The sequence below is a fragment of the Hesperophylax consimilis genome, chromosome 13 (assembly GCF_061612785.1).
Source record: "Hesperophylax consimilis isolate HC1 chromosome 13, BYU_Hcon_1.0, whole genome shotgun sequence".
Lineage (NCBI taxonomy): Eukaryota > Metazoa > Arthropoda > Insecta > Trichoptera > Limnephilidae > Hesperophylax > Hesperophylax consimilis.
The window spans coordinates 5,155,500-5,175,305 of NC_142848.1; the positions used below are offsets into that span (position 1 = coordinate 5,155,500).

The 19,806-nt window shown below is 33.5% G+C and overlaps 2 protein-coding genes across 2 annotated transcripts; one reads left to right on the forward strand and one right to left on the reverse strand.

Annotated features, from left to right (window-relative positions):
• Window positions 1-14,294: 14,294 nt before the first annotated feature.
• Window positions 14,295-15,572, reverse strand: LOC149418343 (uroporphyrinogen-III synthase-like). Its single transcript, XM_089638459.1, has one exon. The coding sequence runs from the start codon at window positions 15,318-15,320 to the stop codon at window positions 14,535-14,537; it is 786 nt and encodes a 261-aa protein (XP_089494585.1). The 5' UTR covers window positions 15,321-15,572; the 3' UTR covers window positions 14,295-14,534.
• Window positions 15,573-15,657: 85 nt separating this feature from the next.
• LOC149418344 (WD repeat-containing protein 91) lies at window positions 15,658-18,249 on the forward strand. The gene is made up of 3 exons (XM_089638460.1): window positions 15,658-16,036; window positions 16,720-16,860; window positions 17,388-18,249. The coding sequence occupies exons 1-3, from the start codon at window positions 15,793-15,795 to the stop codon at window positions 17,822-17,824; spliced, it is 822 nt and encodes a 273-aa protein (XP_089494586.1). The 5' UTR covers window positions 15,658-15,792; the 3' UTR covers window positions 17,825-18,249.
• The last annotated feature ends 1,557 nt before the right edge of the window (window positions 18,250-19,806 follow it).

Genomic DNA, 19,806 nt, shown 5'->3' on the forward strand with positions numbered 1-19,806 from the left:
TCACAGTGTAATGAATTAAATTAATCAATGTTGTGAATGTAAGCTATTAAAAAACAACGCCCTTATAACGGCCGTTATATATTGAATAAATTCTTTGTTTATAAAAGCGTACGTATTAATGATGCGTACAAATAAATACAGAGATTAATGTGTTCCAATTTATATGTAAAATCACTAATAATTATTGCGGAAGAAAGAGGATTAACGAATAATAAAATAAATTTATTCTGATGGTTTTTTGTGTTTTTCGACCAATTTATTAGAAAAGATTGTAAAATCTTGTCAAAAATATGCTATAATTCCTTCATTAATATAGTTAACTCAATAAACAATAATTTAAAGTGTTTTTAAAAATAACAATCTGGGTGTACCTACTAACTTGGAATATGACACTCAAAATATCGTTGACCTTTTCGCTGATTTCTTTAAAAATGTTTATGACTTTGATATTCCAACTTTTGTGAATGCTAGATAAAATTTTGATACTGATAATAATCTTAGTTGATCTCTTGTTCATATATCTTAACTGAACTAAAACTACTGGTCAAGGCAAAAGTGGTGGACACGATAATATACCTCCTTTATTTTTGATTAATTGTGCCATCAATCTAACATGTCCTTTGTATTTGCTTTTCAATCAGCAGGATGTTTTCCTAATAAATGGAAATCCAGTTTCCTCACCCCTATTTTCAAAAAAGTGGTTAACCACAGACCGGTGTGCCATCTATCGACAATTCCTAAAATGTTTGAAAAACGAATATTTTTTATATTAAATCAAGTGATTTCTCCTAAACAGAGTGGTTTTACAGCTTGAAAATCTACTCTTACCTTGTTAATATTTCAAAATTATTTATCCGAGTCAATTTATTTATTTTATTTTATTTTAAATGCACATTTACAGTTATGCATAACCTAACCAATAATAAATATACATTTTATTTTATTTTATTAAGTAATAATCGCGTTTTTGAACTGTTGAATATTTAATTGGAAAATATCTGCTAGTAATATAGTAACAGAATCATTTTTCCGAGCGGCATTTTTAATGGTAAGTTAGTTCTGCATTTTGGAACGACAAAGGTTCTGTGCCTGCACGCTGTTGTGTAATTGTCGGGGACATAAAACTCTATTTTTTCTATTATATCGGGAATACAGATGTTACCGTTTAGAAGTTTATATGCTGTTGTCAGCAAAACAGTTTTCCTTCTATCGGTGAGGCTATTAATACCCAGAATGCCGGACAAAAAGAATAATGGATATAACCAGGGATAATATCAATGTCTAGTAAACATCGGGTTGATTCTATTTATACTGATTTCAGTAAGGCGTTCGACAAAATTGATCATGATTTGTTACTGTATATACTGCATAAATTCGCTATTGATGGATCACTATGTCGATGGTTAAAAAGTTATTTATTGAACAGAGGACTTACTGGCAGTTAAAATTGGCATAACATCATATAAATTCATTGCCACAAGGGTCAAGTTATTTGTTAATGATGTTATACATATTTTCGATGATGCTAATGTCCTAATGTTTGCAGAAGATCTAAAATTATTCAAGGTAATAAGACATGTTAATGATTGCCGTATATTGTCAAATAATTTGTCCAAACTTTTTCATATTGTGAAAATAACTTGCAACTCAACATAAACATATGTTAAATTATGAGGTTTTATCGAAAAGTGAATCCTATAGTTTTGTATTATTCTATTAGTTATTTATCGTTAGTTTCTGTCTGGGAAATCAATGACTTGGGTATATGGTTTGTTGTGAAACTCAATTTTATAAAGCATATAAAAATCGTATCCAACAAAGCTTTTAAAATTTTGGGCTTTATTTTAAGATTATCTAATGATTTTCACAATATCTACACTATCTGCACATCGTATATGTCACTAATAAGGAGTAATATCGAGTATAATTCCACAGTTTGGTCTCCAAATTATGAAGTTCATTCACACACCATTGAAAGAATCCAAAATAAATTCTTAAGATGTGTAAGTTTTAGAATAGGCATTCCTAGAGAATGCCCTGATTACGGCTACCTTCATGATTCACTAAATTTATTGAAATTATCCAAACGAAGAATTATTTGCGATTTAATGTGTTTTTAAAATTATTAATTCGTCATCAAATATCCCTTGATTTGCTTAATTTAATTTTGTTCCATGTTCCTGGCAAGACAGTTACAAGACAGTACCTACCATACTATTGTAGCAATTCTTCTACAACTTCGCAGTACTACGTGCCTATGAGACGAATCCAAAATTTGGGAAACATATATTCCGATGTTGTAGATATATTTAGCTCAACAATATTTCAATATAAGTTCGCTTTAGTACATTTTATGACTTCAAATAGAACTGTTTCATTTGATGAAATGTAAACCATTATAGACCAACCAGACTTGGAGGTGCAAAATGTAGTTGATCGATTTATTGTATCTAATGATCAAATGATATTTATTTTATGTACTTAGGTTATTTCAAAAATTATAAAATTTTGAGTGATTAATTAATTTTTACTATTTTTTAATATGTTAAATAAATCAAATAATCATTAAATAAGTAATTATTGCATTTATGTATACATTAAAAACTTTTATAAATTAAAACAACATAATCAAGGGGAGTAACTAATATATTTAAATAACAAAAAAATACCATTAATATGGGTATCAAAGTGAAAAAAAATTTAAGAGATGGATTTTTTAAATATATTTGGTTACAAATAATGATTAATTGACCTTTCACAAATTTTTGTAATTTCAGAAATGTCTTAGTAATCTCATTGTATTTGTATGTAAAAATTTTAACCTTTTATTTTTATCAAAAAAATGTTTTTTTTCTAAATCGTGATCGGCAAATTCAGAATATTATTATTATTCAAACAATTTAGGTGCTCCATAATTTTGGTAATCATAATACTCATTTTTACTTTAACGAAGTTTAACCTGTTTTCATAATTTTCTTTTGCTATATTTATGTAAAAAATTTAATTTTTTGTTTTATATAATAATTGTAAAAATATAACTGTAAACTCACTATAATAAGATTTATACCCGATTTAGAACCCGTTAGACAAACTGCTAAAAAGTAGTTAATCGGGACTTTTTTGCCTATTATTTGTAAAGTGTGTATTTTTAAATAAAAATAAAATAAAATTTCTCCAAGTATTAGTTATATAAAAAAATTAAAAACATTACAAATTAATTTATAGACCCCCGAATTGTTTAAATTTGTCATCCTTTTCGTTGTTAATTGTAAATATTTTTCCCTTAATCTATATGGTGTGGAAACGTGGATAGTTAGGGCAAGCGAAAGGAATCTAATTTATTAAAAATTCGGTCAAATTATTCGTAATCAGATGAAGATGTCGGTTCATAAAATTTCTGATATTTTCTCATTTCGTCATTATATATTTATCAGGATAAGCTGCTCTGAGTTAATTTGTGACGTCACGCCGATCAACGATTCAATGCGGACCTGAGACCCGATGACAGTTATTGTTGGCGACCAATAGCGGAAGATACGTCACAATACTTAAAAACGAGGTGGTTAGTTTCATTGACACGGTTTCAAATTGTCTGTTAATAAACTCAAACTTAATCCGACAAAGACGGAATTTATTTGGATAGCTTCTCCTGGAAGATGTAATGTTTCGCCCTTTCTACTTCAAACTTTTCCTTCTCTTCCTTCTACGATACATTTTCCTTAAGTCCCGTAGGTAACTTTTCCATAAGGCTTTGGTTATATATATATCCGGGGTAGGAAGGTCCTCCCTGCCGTCTTTTCTTTATTACACACCCCTTCAAGTGTGTACATCCTAGTTTGTCTACGTGACGTACGACCTTGAACGTACTCATTTCACGTGACGGTTCAGTATAAAAAGGCTTCACCGAACGTTGTGTTGGGTTTTTGTTTCTCGGTTTAGAAACCTAGTTAATTATGTTTTGTGTGGTATCCCTTGGTTCTTTTGAGATAGAGTGAGTTGAATCCATTACCGCTGTTTTTCAAAACCATTTCATAAACCTTATCTTCTAAGTCGCCTGCTCACCCCCCCCTAGCTACTCGATTCTACCTATCGTAGGGTAATGTGAATATAATAAAGTGTTAGATTTTATATATGTGATATACATACGATAAATTTATGGTGTTAGTTGTCGGCGCCATCCATGTATATATTTTGGGAGGGGAAAGGAGAGGAAAGGAAATGAATTTTTTTCAAGTTAAGATTGGCTCCTCCGCTTACCAAACAAAACTGATGGATGATAATTTGAGCAAGGCGATCGATATCTGCGTGTCTGGATATCACAACCGGCCGGGTCTCCCCTTGTTCCAAATCGGCAACCTTCACGCCAGAATAAAGAAAACCAGGTCTCTTCACCAATTTCAGAATTGCCCCAATCTCAAACACCTCCAGGATAAACTACTTTACTGAGTGTAGAAGGGGAAAACCATAACATCCCTTTATCACGAATCTAGTCGCGAAAATGTGACACGCAAGGTCCTAAGTTACGTGCCACCTCCAGAAAACGTTGTAACTCCCACGCCGTCGGGGATTTACATCCCTTTCTAGGTCAATACATAGATAACACACGACGATCTTGTCGACATTTTGCCCGCTTATTAACGATAGGTTGTGTGCCTACCCATTCAGCCAATTATCATGTGAGATATATGTAAGGTCTACTCGATATGCCAAATTTGGGATGAGGACTGTCTGTATTTTAATATTTGGTTCCAGTATTTATTTTATGAGGTTACTAGCATCCTCGTGTATTAGGTATGGGTAACTCCTACTGAATACCTATCCTCTCAGGTAAGGTATAAACGGATAATTGGTTTGATGTTTTGCATTTAATTTAAAGAGGCTGCCTACCTCTCGAAAGATACCTGTTGAGAAAAGTTGTTCGGTTGGTAGTTTTATTTCGGAGATTACCATCTCCCTCTTTCGACTTTAGATTTGTTTTCGTGCATCCCAATTCGTAACTTAGAAAGTCAAACAATAGATGAAAAGTATTAAATTAGAAAAGTCAAATAACAGAAGAAAAGTTTTCATTTTGTTCCGTCTGGTTGCATCCGAACGCTTTCAATTTGGGACGGCATACGCTAGCAAAACTTCCCCTTTGACTGACTGTACTCCGCGCCTCTCGGCCTATATATGAAAAGTCATTGGCCTGTCTCTCACTCACAGCTGATTGACAATCCGTCTAGGGTATTCCTTTTAATGATAACATTATTTGGGCGGCAGGTGTCGTAAACTTAGTTGTATCCGTCTTTTAAAGGGGTCCTCTGAAATTTAATAAATAATATAAAAAACTCACCCAGTTAGGCACCTCTCATTCTCAGCGTGAAGCTTACCTGGTTACACTATATAGCTAAATCACTTTAATTTTCGACCTCCTCCCTACGCTTATAAAAGGGTAATTAAATATTCCTGTAAATAAAATTGTACCTCCCTAATCTGTTAGGATTCGAACCCACAGTTAATAATCTATTTGATTCTCTGATTTTTCGGTCTCCGTGGATAGAATGCCATCTCGCCAAATCAATAACTTAGCCCGATTAAACACTTCCTGCCTTTAAGTACATTCACTCTATTTTAAAACGCAATCAATATTTTTATTATTTTCATGTTTTTAAGACAAGCAATCTAGTTCGAACTGTATACGAAATCACGTTTAAATCAACACAACTTTATAACACAATCGCGATTGCACAACACCTGGCGCCCCTGAGGTGGGTTTTTACAAAACGGCGCTCTACAAATTATCCAATTATTATTATTGTCATTATTATTAATTGTTCTCTCACTGAGTCCAACCACTTTCACTTCGCACGAAACCGGTTCAATAATATTTCACTTTAGTTCAAAATTCCACAATACTATTAACACCAACTGAATCCACTAATTCACTCCAATTTCACACAACACTTCTCATTTGTATAGATTTCATGGAGCTGTCAACGCACTCAAGTTCCAAACCTGACTGTCCTCCGGTCTCTCCTTTCCCGTGGGAATCTGTTTACTCAAGGCCTGTCTGTCAATAAATCTTCCGTCGTTGTTTAAACAAAAAATTTTTAGAGCACGTTATTTTATTATTTATCGTTTATTTTTGTGGATGTCCAAAACATCACAAAGACAAGCCCTCATCGACTTCAGTCCAATCCGTATTCAGAATACAAATATAATCCCTTCTACGGAAATAAAATTTCTAGGTTTCACTTTAGACAATTGTCTTTCTCTTGAATCGCAAATTTCAAAAACTGTAAGTGCTGGCTTTTTCCATCTAAAGCAGATAAAATCAATTAGGAGATGCCTTCCCTTTGATGGAGCAAAATCACTCATTAATTCGTTCGTTGTCTCACGTATGGACTATTGTAATAGTGCATATGCTGGCCTACCGAAAAAACAATTCAACAGAATCCAGTCCGTTTTCAATGCTGCGGCGAGAATGATTTTTGGTGAATCTAAGCATTGTCGTATAACCCCGCTTCTAAGGGATCGACTTCATTGGCCTCGATGCCCTGAAAGAATAGAGTTCAAGATCTGCTTAAGAGGAAACCGGGTGGTGTTTTTTCCATACAAACGTATTCCTCATTTCCCTCTCTGGATTTTGACACTAGAGAAAATATTTTTTTTACATAATATGAATATTGACCACAAGCGTGTCGGTACGTTTTGATTTTTTTGATAAGTTACTTTTTGTAGGAGTTATAACCCTTCAAAAATTGTTAAAATTGCCTTTTTTTAACGCCATCAACAAACGTTCAGTATACAAATAAGACGATGTATTTTTTAAAAAAGAAAAACGTACAGACATAGAATGTTTTCTTTCAATACATTTGGTAAAAAAAATTTTGGAAATCGGTTCAGTTTTGGAGTAGAAAAATGAGGACTACAAAACCTCGATTTTGACAATTTTATTTAGGTATTATCAGGCTGAGGTGCATGTGTCCCTTTCTCTCAGTATTCGGGGGTGAGGGGGGGGCGGAGAGGGTTTTGTTGAATACGTATACAGTCAACGAAGTGATTTGACATTCTCAATAATTATATCGATACACTAGTCCACTAGTGTTGTCATGTCCCGAGTTATCGATGTTTTTTTAAACTTATTTTTCTGTTTGGTGACTTATCTTGAGTGTGCCAATACTTACCGAGCTTATTTACTAAAGTTATTGTGACAAATTTAATTTGTTTACGTCAAATAAATTAATGGAAAAAAATTGAAAAAAAACACCTGTTACAGACAGACCCCGAGATGATTCCGTTCCGTATTGCCGAGTTGGATATGGAACACAAAAATTAATTAAAATATTTTTTGATAACTTTTGAAGGTTGTACTCAACATAATATTATCCCTTTATAGGACACCTTTTTTAAGATACAACTACCGAACCAAAAAAAACTTTTATATTTGACTAAATACATTGTTCTAGATTTCTAGATCAGTTATTGATTTTTTTTCCAAGTGCTTTCATTTTGTTGCGAAAATTGCGGAGTAAGTGATTTTTGCACTCTATTTTTTGTACTATAAGGTTAGGACCAAATGGCATTTGTTGCATTATTTTTTTTATGATGCTGGAGTCGCCATCACCAACTAGTTTGTTAAATTTCAATCCATGCATTTCCATGCTTCTCGAGAACCCTTCTGCTATAATGTGGGCTTCCATGGCATGAGCTCGGAGCAGACAGTCACATGTATATACCTACGCACAAGTTGCGATGTGACTGAGATGATGAGTCAACAGCAGGCGCTCTAGTTGCGAGTTGCGACATGACTTTTTTATGTGTGCAGCAACCTGTATACACGCACCCACAAGTCTCATTTACTTGTGCGTGTGCAGAAGATGAGCTCGGAGCAGGCAGTCACATGTATATAACTACGCACAAGTCGCGATGTGACTGAGGTGATGAGCGAACAGCAGGCGCTCTAGTTGCGAGTTGCGACGTGACTTTTTTATGTGAATACCGCACAAGAGTCCGAACTGCTCCCGTCTGGAGCCAGTGAGACTGTGGATTCCCCAATTGGCGACTTAATTGGACTAGTATTACAAAACCCTGTAAGCTGATAGCTGATTTGGCCGTAACTAAGTCGCCGCGTGTATCATTATTTCTCCAGACAATTATTTTTTATTATATTTAATTAATATTCTTTTTAATGAATATTATTTTTAATATTGTGAAAAAACATAAATTAATTAAAATCAATTTACTTGCGCACGCCGTGATTTGAATCCGAGACCTCCGGACTCGAAGTCGAAAGTCTTACCCCTCAACCACGGAGGCAAAATAAATGTATCTACGTACATATTTGTAGTAAGTAATAATAATAATAAAGTTAAGTACAATACAATATTAAATAATGTAGACCTCGCTATTTTATTACGAATATGTACCTAGGCACCTACTTAATTTTTGGAATAAATGAATAACAGTAAATGAAATAATAAGAACTGATCGCGATAATATGACGCGAAGTCGCTATCCGGCGCGGTGCGACGATTCGTGCTTACAACACCTGCAGCCACGCACACACACGCATTGGGGTTCACCAATACACCGATAGCGCTTTTGCTGTCCCCGCTGAGATGAACGAAATAGAAATAATTTTTACAAATACCTATCGTTAAAATTTCTCGACGCTCCTGCGCGCTCTTAATGACCTTCAAAGCATTGCAGAGAATGGCGCCAGCCTATATATCGGAATTATGTGTCCGACAAAACCTAAGCGATAGACAGCTTACTCTGAGGTCAGCAGATCTAGATGTTACCAATCGTTTAATCGAACTTTCTCGGTCAAATCGAGCTGTTTACTATGATCGCTCTTTTCGTGTAGCTGGCCCACTCATTTGGAATAAACTTCCCCCAGCCCTTACCAATATACAAAATTTGGCTGAATTTAAACGGGTTTTAAAAACAAAATTATTCAAAAAATCATATTTAATAATTTAAAATCATTTATATTCTCATGAATCTAAGCTTCTTTTTTAATATACTATAAAAAGCCAGGTTTTGAAGTTTTCCGGTAATTGTTTGGTTTCGGTTTCCTCCTTATTGTACTTTTATGTTTAATGTCCACCTATTATATAATATTTTAATGTTTTCCTGTTTTATATAATATTTTAATTTTAAAGTTCTTATTTTTCGTGCACTGTCACTGTCTTTTATTGTTGTCCTCTACTAAAATAGCACTGTTATTGTTAAATTTTATTCTCTGCTTTTGTGTAAACCGTTTATTCTTTATTTCATATTATGTAATTAATTTTTTTTAAAGGAACACAATAGGAAATTTTATTTTTAGTTTATTATAGTTAAGCGCACTTGAAGTGAAACAACACAAAACTGCGCTATATAAATGTTATGTTATTATTATTTATTAATACAATAGGTCAAATACGAATCGTATAGGAAATTGAGATTATATATCATAAAATAAAAAATATAGTGTAACTTCTTGCAACGATCAAAATCAGAAGATTTTTTTTTAATATTCCACACATTGGCTGCGTAAATGTTCAAAAACACAAGTAATAAAACATCACATAATTTCCCTTGGCGGTTAAAGCGGTTATGTCCACCGCCTTGACAGTTCAACAAAGGAGATGTATTGCGCAGTGAAGACTTGCGTGGACATCAAATTAAAAGGAGTAGGTAATTTACAAGTTTTAAGTTAATTCACGGATCGATTAGGTGCCGAGTTATTAATTTGCATAGGAGACAGAACACGGAACACATCGTCACAAACGCATAAAGTCTTGCAAATGATGCAAAGGTAAAGCCTTAAGGAATGCATTATCTATCTAATCTGTCATCCATAACAAGAATCTATTATGATTTTATCTTACGTCTAAGATGCTTTTCATGCATATTTTCCTATTCCTTTATAAACGCGGCAAAATTACATTAACATTATAAAATGAAAGGACTTTCATTTCTGTGGCTTCTCATGCAAGGTTCTAGTAACAAAATTGTATTTTAGTAGAGTAATATGAATAAAAACATTCTGAGGGAGCTAGTACCTACGACTTAAAAGGACACTGCCAACTCAGAAGGCACATCTGTTGAGAGTGGAAAGAACCATCAGTTGTAGGAAATTTCAAAAGAATAAAGGTTCAACGAATGTTCAGACACTTCTTACATAGAAAATACGTGGGGATATGAATGGGTTAGTATAAAACGTTACTCATAATCACGAGCATGCGTAGTGCGTATGCTGGCCATAATACGGCAGTATTAGTATTTAGTTGACAGATTTTTAAACCGCCCGAACCCAGGAATAGAAACGTATTACGATCATAGTAAGACGGAGATAAATCTCGATCGGTCGAGCGGTCAAGAAAATGTAAAAAAGCGGTAATACCTATTTGCAGCACTACCAGAGAAATATTTTAAATCGATACGCAACGCTTAATCGAATTGACCGAATTTCGGTGCAATTCAAAACAAACTGGGTCAATGGCATTACAAGTGTCATCTAAAGAAACGTGAAGTTAGCAACAAAACTCGAAATGCGAAAATGACCGTGTTTTTTAGGTTTAAAACGATGTGGCGGACTGGTTGATTTGATAAATCTCGATCGGTCGAGCAAAGAAAATGTAAAAAAAGCGGTAATACCTATTTGCAGCACTATCAGAGGAATATTTTAAATCGATACGCAACGCTTAATCGAATTGACCGAATTTCGGTGCAATTCAAAACAGACTGGGTCAATGGCATTACAAATATCATCTAAAGAAACGTGAATTTAGCAACAAAACGCGAAATGCGAAAATGACCGTGTTTTTTAGGTTTAAAACGATGTGGTGACAGCCAAAAAAAATCTTGCATGAATATTAATAAAGTAAATATTTTAACCCGAGCGGTAGGCTACAGTAGCTACCGACGCTGCAGCGGCGTATTAGTAGCACCCTGCCCTCTTCCTCGTATAGCTGTACCATGGCTGTACCAGCTGTAATGGGAATGGGAATCTGTATGGGAAAAGTGTAAAAATGAATTTACTTCAACATTGTGGAAGAGATGTGATTTGTTTACGTTGGATTGTTTTATTTTGAAGCATCATAGTTTTTTTATCGAAAAAATTTTTAGGCAATCGCGATATTTACACGTAATATTTTTAATAATAAATTCATGTATTTAATTAGTAATGACAAGAATTAGTCCGCAGGGATTTCGGACAAAGTTTGAGTCACCAAATGCAATATCGTCCAGTGACCGCGTAAATTTTCGCGAATAAAATAAACTGATAAAATCTGAACGTCTTATTGTACAATGTACATTAATGAAACTTGAAGAATAGTGCGTAAATTAAACAATATCCAAGTTGTATATTTTTATTGAGTTTTTAAAAAAAATAAGCATTGAAACGTTGTACAAAAAAAAATTGATAAAATTTGGATTTTCATAATTTTGTGCAAAATACAAAAATTATGCACGTAATCCAAAATCTAAATAACTTCGGTGATATGCCGCACTCCTAGATTTTGCCGCTCTAGACAGCTGCCTAGGTTGCCTAGGCCTAAATACGGCCCTGAGTTCAGGCACAAGCGGGAAAATGGCGTATGGTGTATTTACTTGCATCAGCTTGCATTTTCAAGTAAAACAAGTCCGTATTTGGAATGTTTTCGATCAATTTGAATTTTAATCGGTCGCCATGGGAGTTAATATCAGCGGATTATTTTTTTAATGCGTCGAAGTTTGAGGAAATATATACAGTCGAAGTGTAGACCAGGCTCCAAAAGTTAATTTAACCCTTTAGTTGCCTAAAAAAAAACGGTTTTAAAAAAATCGATATCGAAAAAAAAAATTTTTGGGATTTATTTGTGATTTTGATTCATCAGTTTCCCGCTTGAGTCACTAGTTTCCGAACACCATGTATAAATTAAGTTACCTAGGAATTAATTCAGCACCACGCGTGGTGGTCGAACTATCTACCATAAGCTTGTCCATCAGCCGGGGGAAATATTTTACCCAGACTGGAACTGGAGAGAAACACGACAAGTTATTTTACTTTACGGTAAATTGTTGCAGATATTCAATTTAATCGAAGGTATATTTACATAATTATTTGCCAGCGCTTTCCTTTCGTTAACAAATTATCATAAGTTATTTGATGAGCTCTGTGGCAGAGCGGTAAGCTACTTGGTTCTGGAAAGATATAATACGAGTTCGAAATCCAACGTGGACAATCTTTTTATTAGAAAAACATGAAGATTTGGGTGCGACCGTGAAACGAAAACTAATATCGGGAATGCGAAGATTTGGATCTTGATTCTTGCTTAGCACAATGGAATATAAAAACAAAAATTTTTAATCATTTCGAAATCCTACATTATTTCAACTTAAATTAAGCCATTAACATTTGGGAAAAATAAAATAACTTCTCTCGCGGTAAACAGAAGAATTTTGTTAACAACTTATTATAAGCTATGTAGATCACAAAAGAAAAATATAAAAAATATGTGCCCCGAATTTCGTTCTTACAATTTGTTTTGGTTTTATTTAAGGCGAAGCATGCTAAATCACTATTTTGATTAATCTTTATAACGAATTCGTGTACATTATTAATACTAAAAAATATTCTTTAGATAAATTGAAGGTTTTCCTATCGTTTAGCTTGAGTAGAATACAACTAAATAAAAAAAATTCAATAGAAATGTATGAACGCGTAAAGAAACAACGTATTAAAAATACAGTATTATAGCCACAGACATAGGAATTAATAGACGAGAAGATAATGGCGAGGGGTAAAATCAACTGTTGAAGAACGAAGGGGGTAAAGCTGACTGTGATTCGTCAATAAATCAATCTGACAGTAAATAGGCATCTCGCATTATAATATCACCATTTAGTTCTTAAAAGTAAAATCTGCTTTTGAATGAATAGACATTTTTACATGGGAGCGCAAATTACTCGCCACGTTATGAACTAATTTGCGAAGTCCAAATTCGGCAAAGTAAATTTCTTCTGTTTGCAGAGTCGTAGTTAGTTTCAGAGTATTTAGTTAAGACACTTTTACAAATGTTTCATAATTTACTTACCCCAGTAAACAACGATGAGCACACTTGAGAATCGCTACATTGTGATGTGATAGTATATGTTTCTAAATCTGATCCATATAATACGGTGTGAATAAGCTTAAAATAAAGTAAAATAATGCTTACTTATGGAATGTAATACGACAATTGGGTTTATTCTCTTTTTCACATCTATTTTTACAAGTTTTCATATCACAAGTCAACATTTTGCCGTGTTATTTCGTAAAATGAACCGATGATGCCTCGACCATAGTTCGCACAAGAATGATGACGTCACGTTTTCAAATTTCACTTGAGGCCATACGCGAGCCCAGCCGGCTCCAATGGAACCGGTATGGGGAGTGGGGATAATACGCTTTTAATCACTTAGGGCAGGTCTACTAATATTCATATGTCTATGATTATAGCTGAGATTATCTGTGACAGTTCACTTGATTAACTTTTTTGCTTTCTTTTAAAATTATTTACAAAATAAATAAAAACCAGTTTTGTGCTTGAAATCGAACGTTTCTAGACTCCGTTTGTCAAGCGATTTTAATGCCTATTACCTACAATATAAGGTATACCGAGAATATACACATTTTTGGCTTGTAGCTTCCTCTTAAATACCGCTCAGGAATCCCAACTGCTCCCAACAGTCTGGGTCCAGTGAGACTATGGCATCCCCAACTGAGGGTAGTGGTGGGGGAAAGGATATGAGGAAGAGGAAAGTGGGGGAGTTCCTGACTATTCAGATCTAGTCAACAAAGACATTTCAAGCAACGCTTCAATTCTGATTTCCACTCTTGAACGTGTCAGACCATCATTCAGAATTGAAACGCTGCTTGAAATGACTTTAGCCGTATTTGGTGACGAGATCTGAATATCCAGGTACTCTCACACCTTCCTCTTCCCCGTATCCTTCCCTTCCTCATTACCCTCAGCCTCACAACATACCCCAATTGGAAATGCCGTAGTCTCACTATATCTTTTTTATGTCTACCATCTTGCAGAATCACCTCCCGAAGGTGGTAGCTTTACACCCGGACACCCTGTATAATAAATTGAAGAATTCCCCATCTCCATAGTCCCATTCAATTGCCATAGTAGGTACAAGCACAAGGTTAGGTTAGATTCTGGTGTTCCATTCACTTTATCACTCCAGCACACCTAACCAAAACCTACTGGTGACCTAACACGACAGGGAAAATAAAATGTTTGCAATACTTGTTTAACAATAATAAGTTTATTAATCAAAAATATCTACAGAACAGAAAAATGAACTTTTACAATTTTGAAATACCTACAAAATGTTGAATGTTTGTAAAAAAATTTAATACCTACATAGTAACAAAATTTGTTCCTGCAGCCTCTCAACTCTTATAAACATATATTGCACTCATTGCACTTTGGATCACAACCATATCAGAGTAATTAAAAGTTTATATCTATAAAACAATAAAACCTAGGAAAATCAACTATCAAATTTGAGCAATTTTTAATATACACTTATTTTATATCGATGCCTTCAATGTTTTTATTCAAACTTCCCAGACAATCACATATTGCTGACGGACTTGGTTCCTTCGCTATTCCAAAGACATTCAATCCTAATTCAACTATTTTCTTTCCTGTCGATGGTCCAATAGCAATTATTTTGGATTCTTCAAAGTTATAACCGATATCTTTCAGAATTGGTACAATAAAACCTACTCCAGAAGGACTAAAGAAAATTAGATTAGAAGGAATTCCTTCTTTTATTCTAAGATTCAGAATACTATCTTTAAGACCACGATGCATTTGAGTAGTATAAACACCAAGAGACTCCAAATCTATCTTTTCTGCGCTCAATCGTGTAGGCATTACTTCTGATTTCAAATTGCCACAAGGGAACAGCAATGCTTTTTTAAATGGATCTTTTCGATTCAGTTCTATTATGTAATCTGCGAGAGCGTTGGCATTTCCAGGTCGGACATCACAAGCTGATAAATTCAAGTCACTTAGTAACTTTCTACCGGTCGCTTCGCCAACAACAAATATCAATTTATTTTTCCAGTGTTCCAAAATGTCAGTAGACCCATTGAGACATTGCTTTACAGCATCAACTGCTCGTTGACTCGTGATAACAAGTCCGTGATATCTATCGTGATCTTTCATCTTGAGGAGCAACTCATTTAAATTTGTAAAAACAAATTCCAGCACAGGGATGAATACCGAAGTGTATCCGTTGCTTTCCAACATATCCACGTAAGAACAGGAATTCTCCGGAGATTTAAACAAAACAACCTTCTCCATTGTTTATTGTGAAATGTGTTCAAAAGTCGATTGCACTGCATGAACTTAACATTCGAATGAGGCACTTTAGATATGAACTCTAACCTCAATATTATGAAGCGGTAGTTCTTAGTAAACTCTATCAATATGTTTGGATTATGACATCAAACAATGTTAAACGTACCACCATTCTTTTGAACGATGATTTGTATCAAGAAATTTATTATTTATTTAAATTTACACTCGAGAAAATATTACGAAACTGACTTTACAAGTGCAAGACAGAAAAGCAAAGAATACACCTTCAAATCTATGGAAGAGAACTGTCAATGTGACATTTGACGTTTCATTCCAATTTTTGTGACATTCGTATCATCTTGTATATTTTTATCCACCGTTATCAATTAAAAATAAGTAATCCTAACTTTTTGTATGTAATAACTCGTTGTAAGCATTTTGAATTTCATGATTCAGTGTTTTTATCGCTATATTGATGGCTCACGTTCAATTCATGGACGAATTGGTGAGGGAATATCTTTTGTTCAGAGGGTTTGTTGCTTCGGTGAAAAGTTTTGATACAGATTTAAAACATGAAAAGGACAAAGGATTCAGGGTTGACAAAATAGTTGATAATTTGGTGCTCAGTATCAACACGCACGACTTGAATGGATTGCGGGAACTATGGGGCCATTTGGATTCCTTGATATTTTCCAAATTAGAACAGCATTTTGTTCCTGGTAAGCCATAAATAAATGTATAAGTTATAATTTCCCTAAGAGTATGATTACAATATATTGCCATTTCCTTGGCCATAATCATATTTCCATCCATATTGCCATATCAGATGGCCATAAAGTTCATATGATATCCTAAATATTAAAGAGGTTATCCATAACTTTCGTTCATACTGTCAATAATGCAGGGATTGAGACTTAAATATATACGATTGACCTCAAAACCTCAAAGTCGAGGTCCAGAATCCCTCCCACCGCCTGCTAATAATAATCAAAGCTAATTGTTATCGATCACAAATAAAGTCCAATTGTTGACCACAGAGTTTTTATTTAAACAGTTGAATTTCCCGCTTAATACCGGCCGCCTGTTTTGCATGTTTTAATTTATTTTGTGAAGTTCAGGCACAAATATTACATTTTTTCAAATCATGATCAGAACTTAATTTTCCACATTATGTAATAAAACTTTTTTTTCTAGGCCTATCAAAAGACTTGTCAAAAAAATACTCATTTAAAACAAAGGCCAAGATGTTTTTTACTTGCAGTAATTAAATAAAAGCATCTATAACATTTCTGGGTGATCAAATTTTCTAACCAAAAACACATGTTTTTGCATTACTTCTCATTTCTGAGCGATATATGCATATATATATTCCTTATGTGTGTGTCTTCATTTTATTTTTCAGCTATCAAGAAGTTTGAAAATGGACTCCTAAAATTTTATTTAGTTACTGCTATCAGTGCCGGAAAGATGGATAAAGTAACTGATTTCTTAACTAAAATGGTCTCAGAACTTCAAGGACATTCGGAGTGGAGAGATTGGTTCAGTAAGTTATTTTTAAAACATTCTGTACCTATTTCCAAGGGAGTAAAAATTAATTTCCAGCAATACACATAAACGGAGCATACTATGAGCCACGAATTACGGGAAAGGAACAAAGCAACCGCAAGCAGCGTTTCGCGCCATTTGTGGTTGCTTCGTAAATTTTCCTATAATTCGCGGCTCGGTCATGGCATGGTCATGGTATGCTCCATTTATGTGGGCAGACTCCTTTATTTGCACCTCTCTTTTGGTGATAAATAATTAGTGTTGTAAGTAGAGGTCCCAAAAATACTCTCTAATAAATTCCCCTCGCCCCTCCCCTCCATTTCTATGCTATAGCTACACTCTTGCCTATTTCGTTATACTATACCATATTATATTATGTTCGTCTACACTTAACAAAAATGTCAAAGATTCTTTTAAATCTTGACAGCTGTATTAACTTAGTTCACCAGTTTGCTATACAGTATGTAAGTTTTATTGTAAAAATTTTATGTAGGTACTTATTTGAATAAAAATATTAATTTTCAGTGCTACCTTATACCCCAAAACCGGAGGAAAATTCAGCATTCAGTGTTTATTTCTCGAGACAATGGCAAGACACGCTCCTGGCTTCCTTGCACAACTTCCTCGCCACAATATTCCAATGTCTGCCGCAGCCAACCCTCTCCAGCTATGAAACGGAAGCGGCCATGTTCAAAAGGCTTCAAGAAGAGAATAATACGCTGAAGTTGAAGATAGCCACCCTGGAAAATGGAAACAATCCTTCAGGTCACCAATCCAGGCTAACCCAACACACAGAGAAGTTGAATGCACCAACTCCTCTGATGGATGACTTTTATATAATTCCAACAGAGAACACTGATGGCGCGATAAGAGAAGCAAGAGGTTTGAGGGGACTCATCAGGCACATGGGGGGCAGCCCTGTTTTAGGGAAAAAGCAAATAAGATCTTTGAGTCAGAACTAGATTCTCTTTTTAAATGTTTATTTTAGTTATTATGATTAAATGGCCAATTATAATGGCAACATTGAGTGAATAATTCAAAATCGCAACACATTTTATTCTGTGATGCAAGCTAGAAAATAGTGCAATAAATAACTACCGAAAGTGTGTCCACATAAAAAATATCCAGCTTTGTCAATTTTTCATACTTGTAGTTTATTTCAAATAAATATTGTAAATTTACTTTAACATAATAATTAACCACAAAAGGGGACAAATGCATTCCATACATTATAATTATGTTACTCGGTATTTTCCATTATTTAATTATCATAATATCTAATCAAAATTTTAATTCCCTCATAAATGTATGTGATATTTTTAATTATTTAAATATTTGTATAAAGTTTGCATTCCTAAACCATGTTTACTGTAAGTAATAATTATTATTCAACCTAATTTTTTTTATAGCGCCTATGTCAGATTTTTAATTTGCATACTTTTTAAAACTTAAGACATCTTTATTAAAACAAATTAAACGCATAATGTACAGTAAATTTTAAATGCTAGTTTTTGTTTGTATAGAAATATTAGCAATCTCTTTATTTTAATGCCAAATAATTATGAATCTACAATGTCTTGATATCATTAAAAACTGTGCAAAATATACATTTTTTTATGATTTCATTTTATGAGAAGCAATGCATAATATTATAACACAATAACCCTTTTATAAAAACATGTACCTATTTTAAGTCTTTCAATACAAAGTTATTTTATTATATTTTTTGTTATTAATTTACCACGCACACATATTAATTTAATAAGAACACACTTCACCACAACCCTTGTTTACACATCTGCCCTTATGATGGGCACTTTAAGAAGGAGGTAGTGCAATAAGGCATAATACCCCAAAATATGTCACTTTGATTGCATGCGTGTTGGTTTATTTTTTCTGCAGTGTTCACCGAACTAGATCGCTTAGGCCTGTTGTAAGGTGAAAAATAAAATAAATTTCTTAAATAATGCGCAAAGGTTATAAATTATTTGTATTTTTTGGTAATACAATAGAAAGATTAATAAAAATAACATGAAGAAGTAGAATTAATTAATATTCAGAAAAAATATATTTATATTGCTTGCGAACTTCACATTCACACCAAATTATGGAAATTAAACTTCGTTTCAACTTAATTCCTATGTACAAGAGAAACTCCCATTTATATCGGAAGATTTCGTAAAAGATGTATTATAATTCCATTTTTATTTAAAGTTCAACATTTAAAATTATCCCTTTGCCGCCATTCTGGTCTTTTTTAGCATTGCTAAAGTTTCGTTTCAATCTTAATATTTTGTACAAATTACTTAATTAACCCAAACTGAGAACCTGATAAGTGCGGTGGTTAGGTTATAAATTATATGTACTTGATAATATTATACAAAGATTAATGAAAATAATGTGAAGTAGAATTAATTAATATTTAGAAAAATATTTACACAAAATTATATTTTAATTTCAGTAAAAAAACTTAAAATCAGTTAAAAATAACAATATCGTAACAATACGCTTCTATTTCATTTTTTTACTATTTTGTTGAATTCTTTTCAGTAGAATTTATACATTGTTATCTAAATTTCACTATATTATTTTAACACCTCGAGTAATTTTGGGAGATATCCTTCACAGACCACAAACAAACAGCCGTAAAGTATTTTTAGGAGATTCCAGACTGACACAATCTCTTAGTTATGATATCTCATTTTGTATTACGATGAGAAATATGATTTAAACAGTGTCAGAAAGAGAGAATACCGCGCTTTCAGTTTGGATTTTTTTATTCCAGATCTCATTTTTATTGCATTAAGCCTTCAGGTTTAGTGAACTAACCGCTAGTACCCATAGAGTCTATTTGTTCGCTTTTTTGAGCAGCTCATATAGTCTCATGGAAATCGTTGTATCTCCCTTACCATGGTGAACAACATATTTAAAATTTAAATATAGA

What these genes read in the sequence shown, in the direction of transcription:
- LOC149418343 (XM_089638459.1), bottom strand. Translation starts at nt 15,320, where the DNA reads ATGGAGAAGGTTGTTTTGTTTAAATCTCCGGAGAATTCCTGTTCTTAC.
- LOC149418344 (XM_089638460.1), top strand. Translation starts at nt 15,793, where the DNA reads ATGGCTCACGTTCAATTCATGGACGAATTGGTGAGGGAATATCTTTTG. An exon ending in AGAACAGCATTTTGTTCCTG is followed by an intron (nt 16,037 to 16,719) that starts GTAAGCCATAAA and finishes TTTATTTTTCAG; the next exon opens with CTATCAAGAAGTTTGAAAAT. An exon ending in GGAGTGGAGAGATTGGTTCA is followed by an intron (nt 16,861 to 17,387) that starts GTAAGTTATTTT and finishes ATTAATTTTCAG; the next exon opens with TGCTACCTTATACCCCAAAA.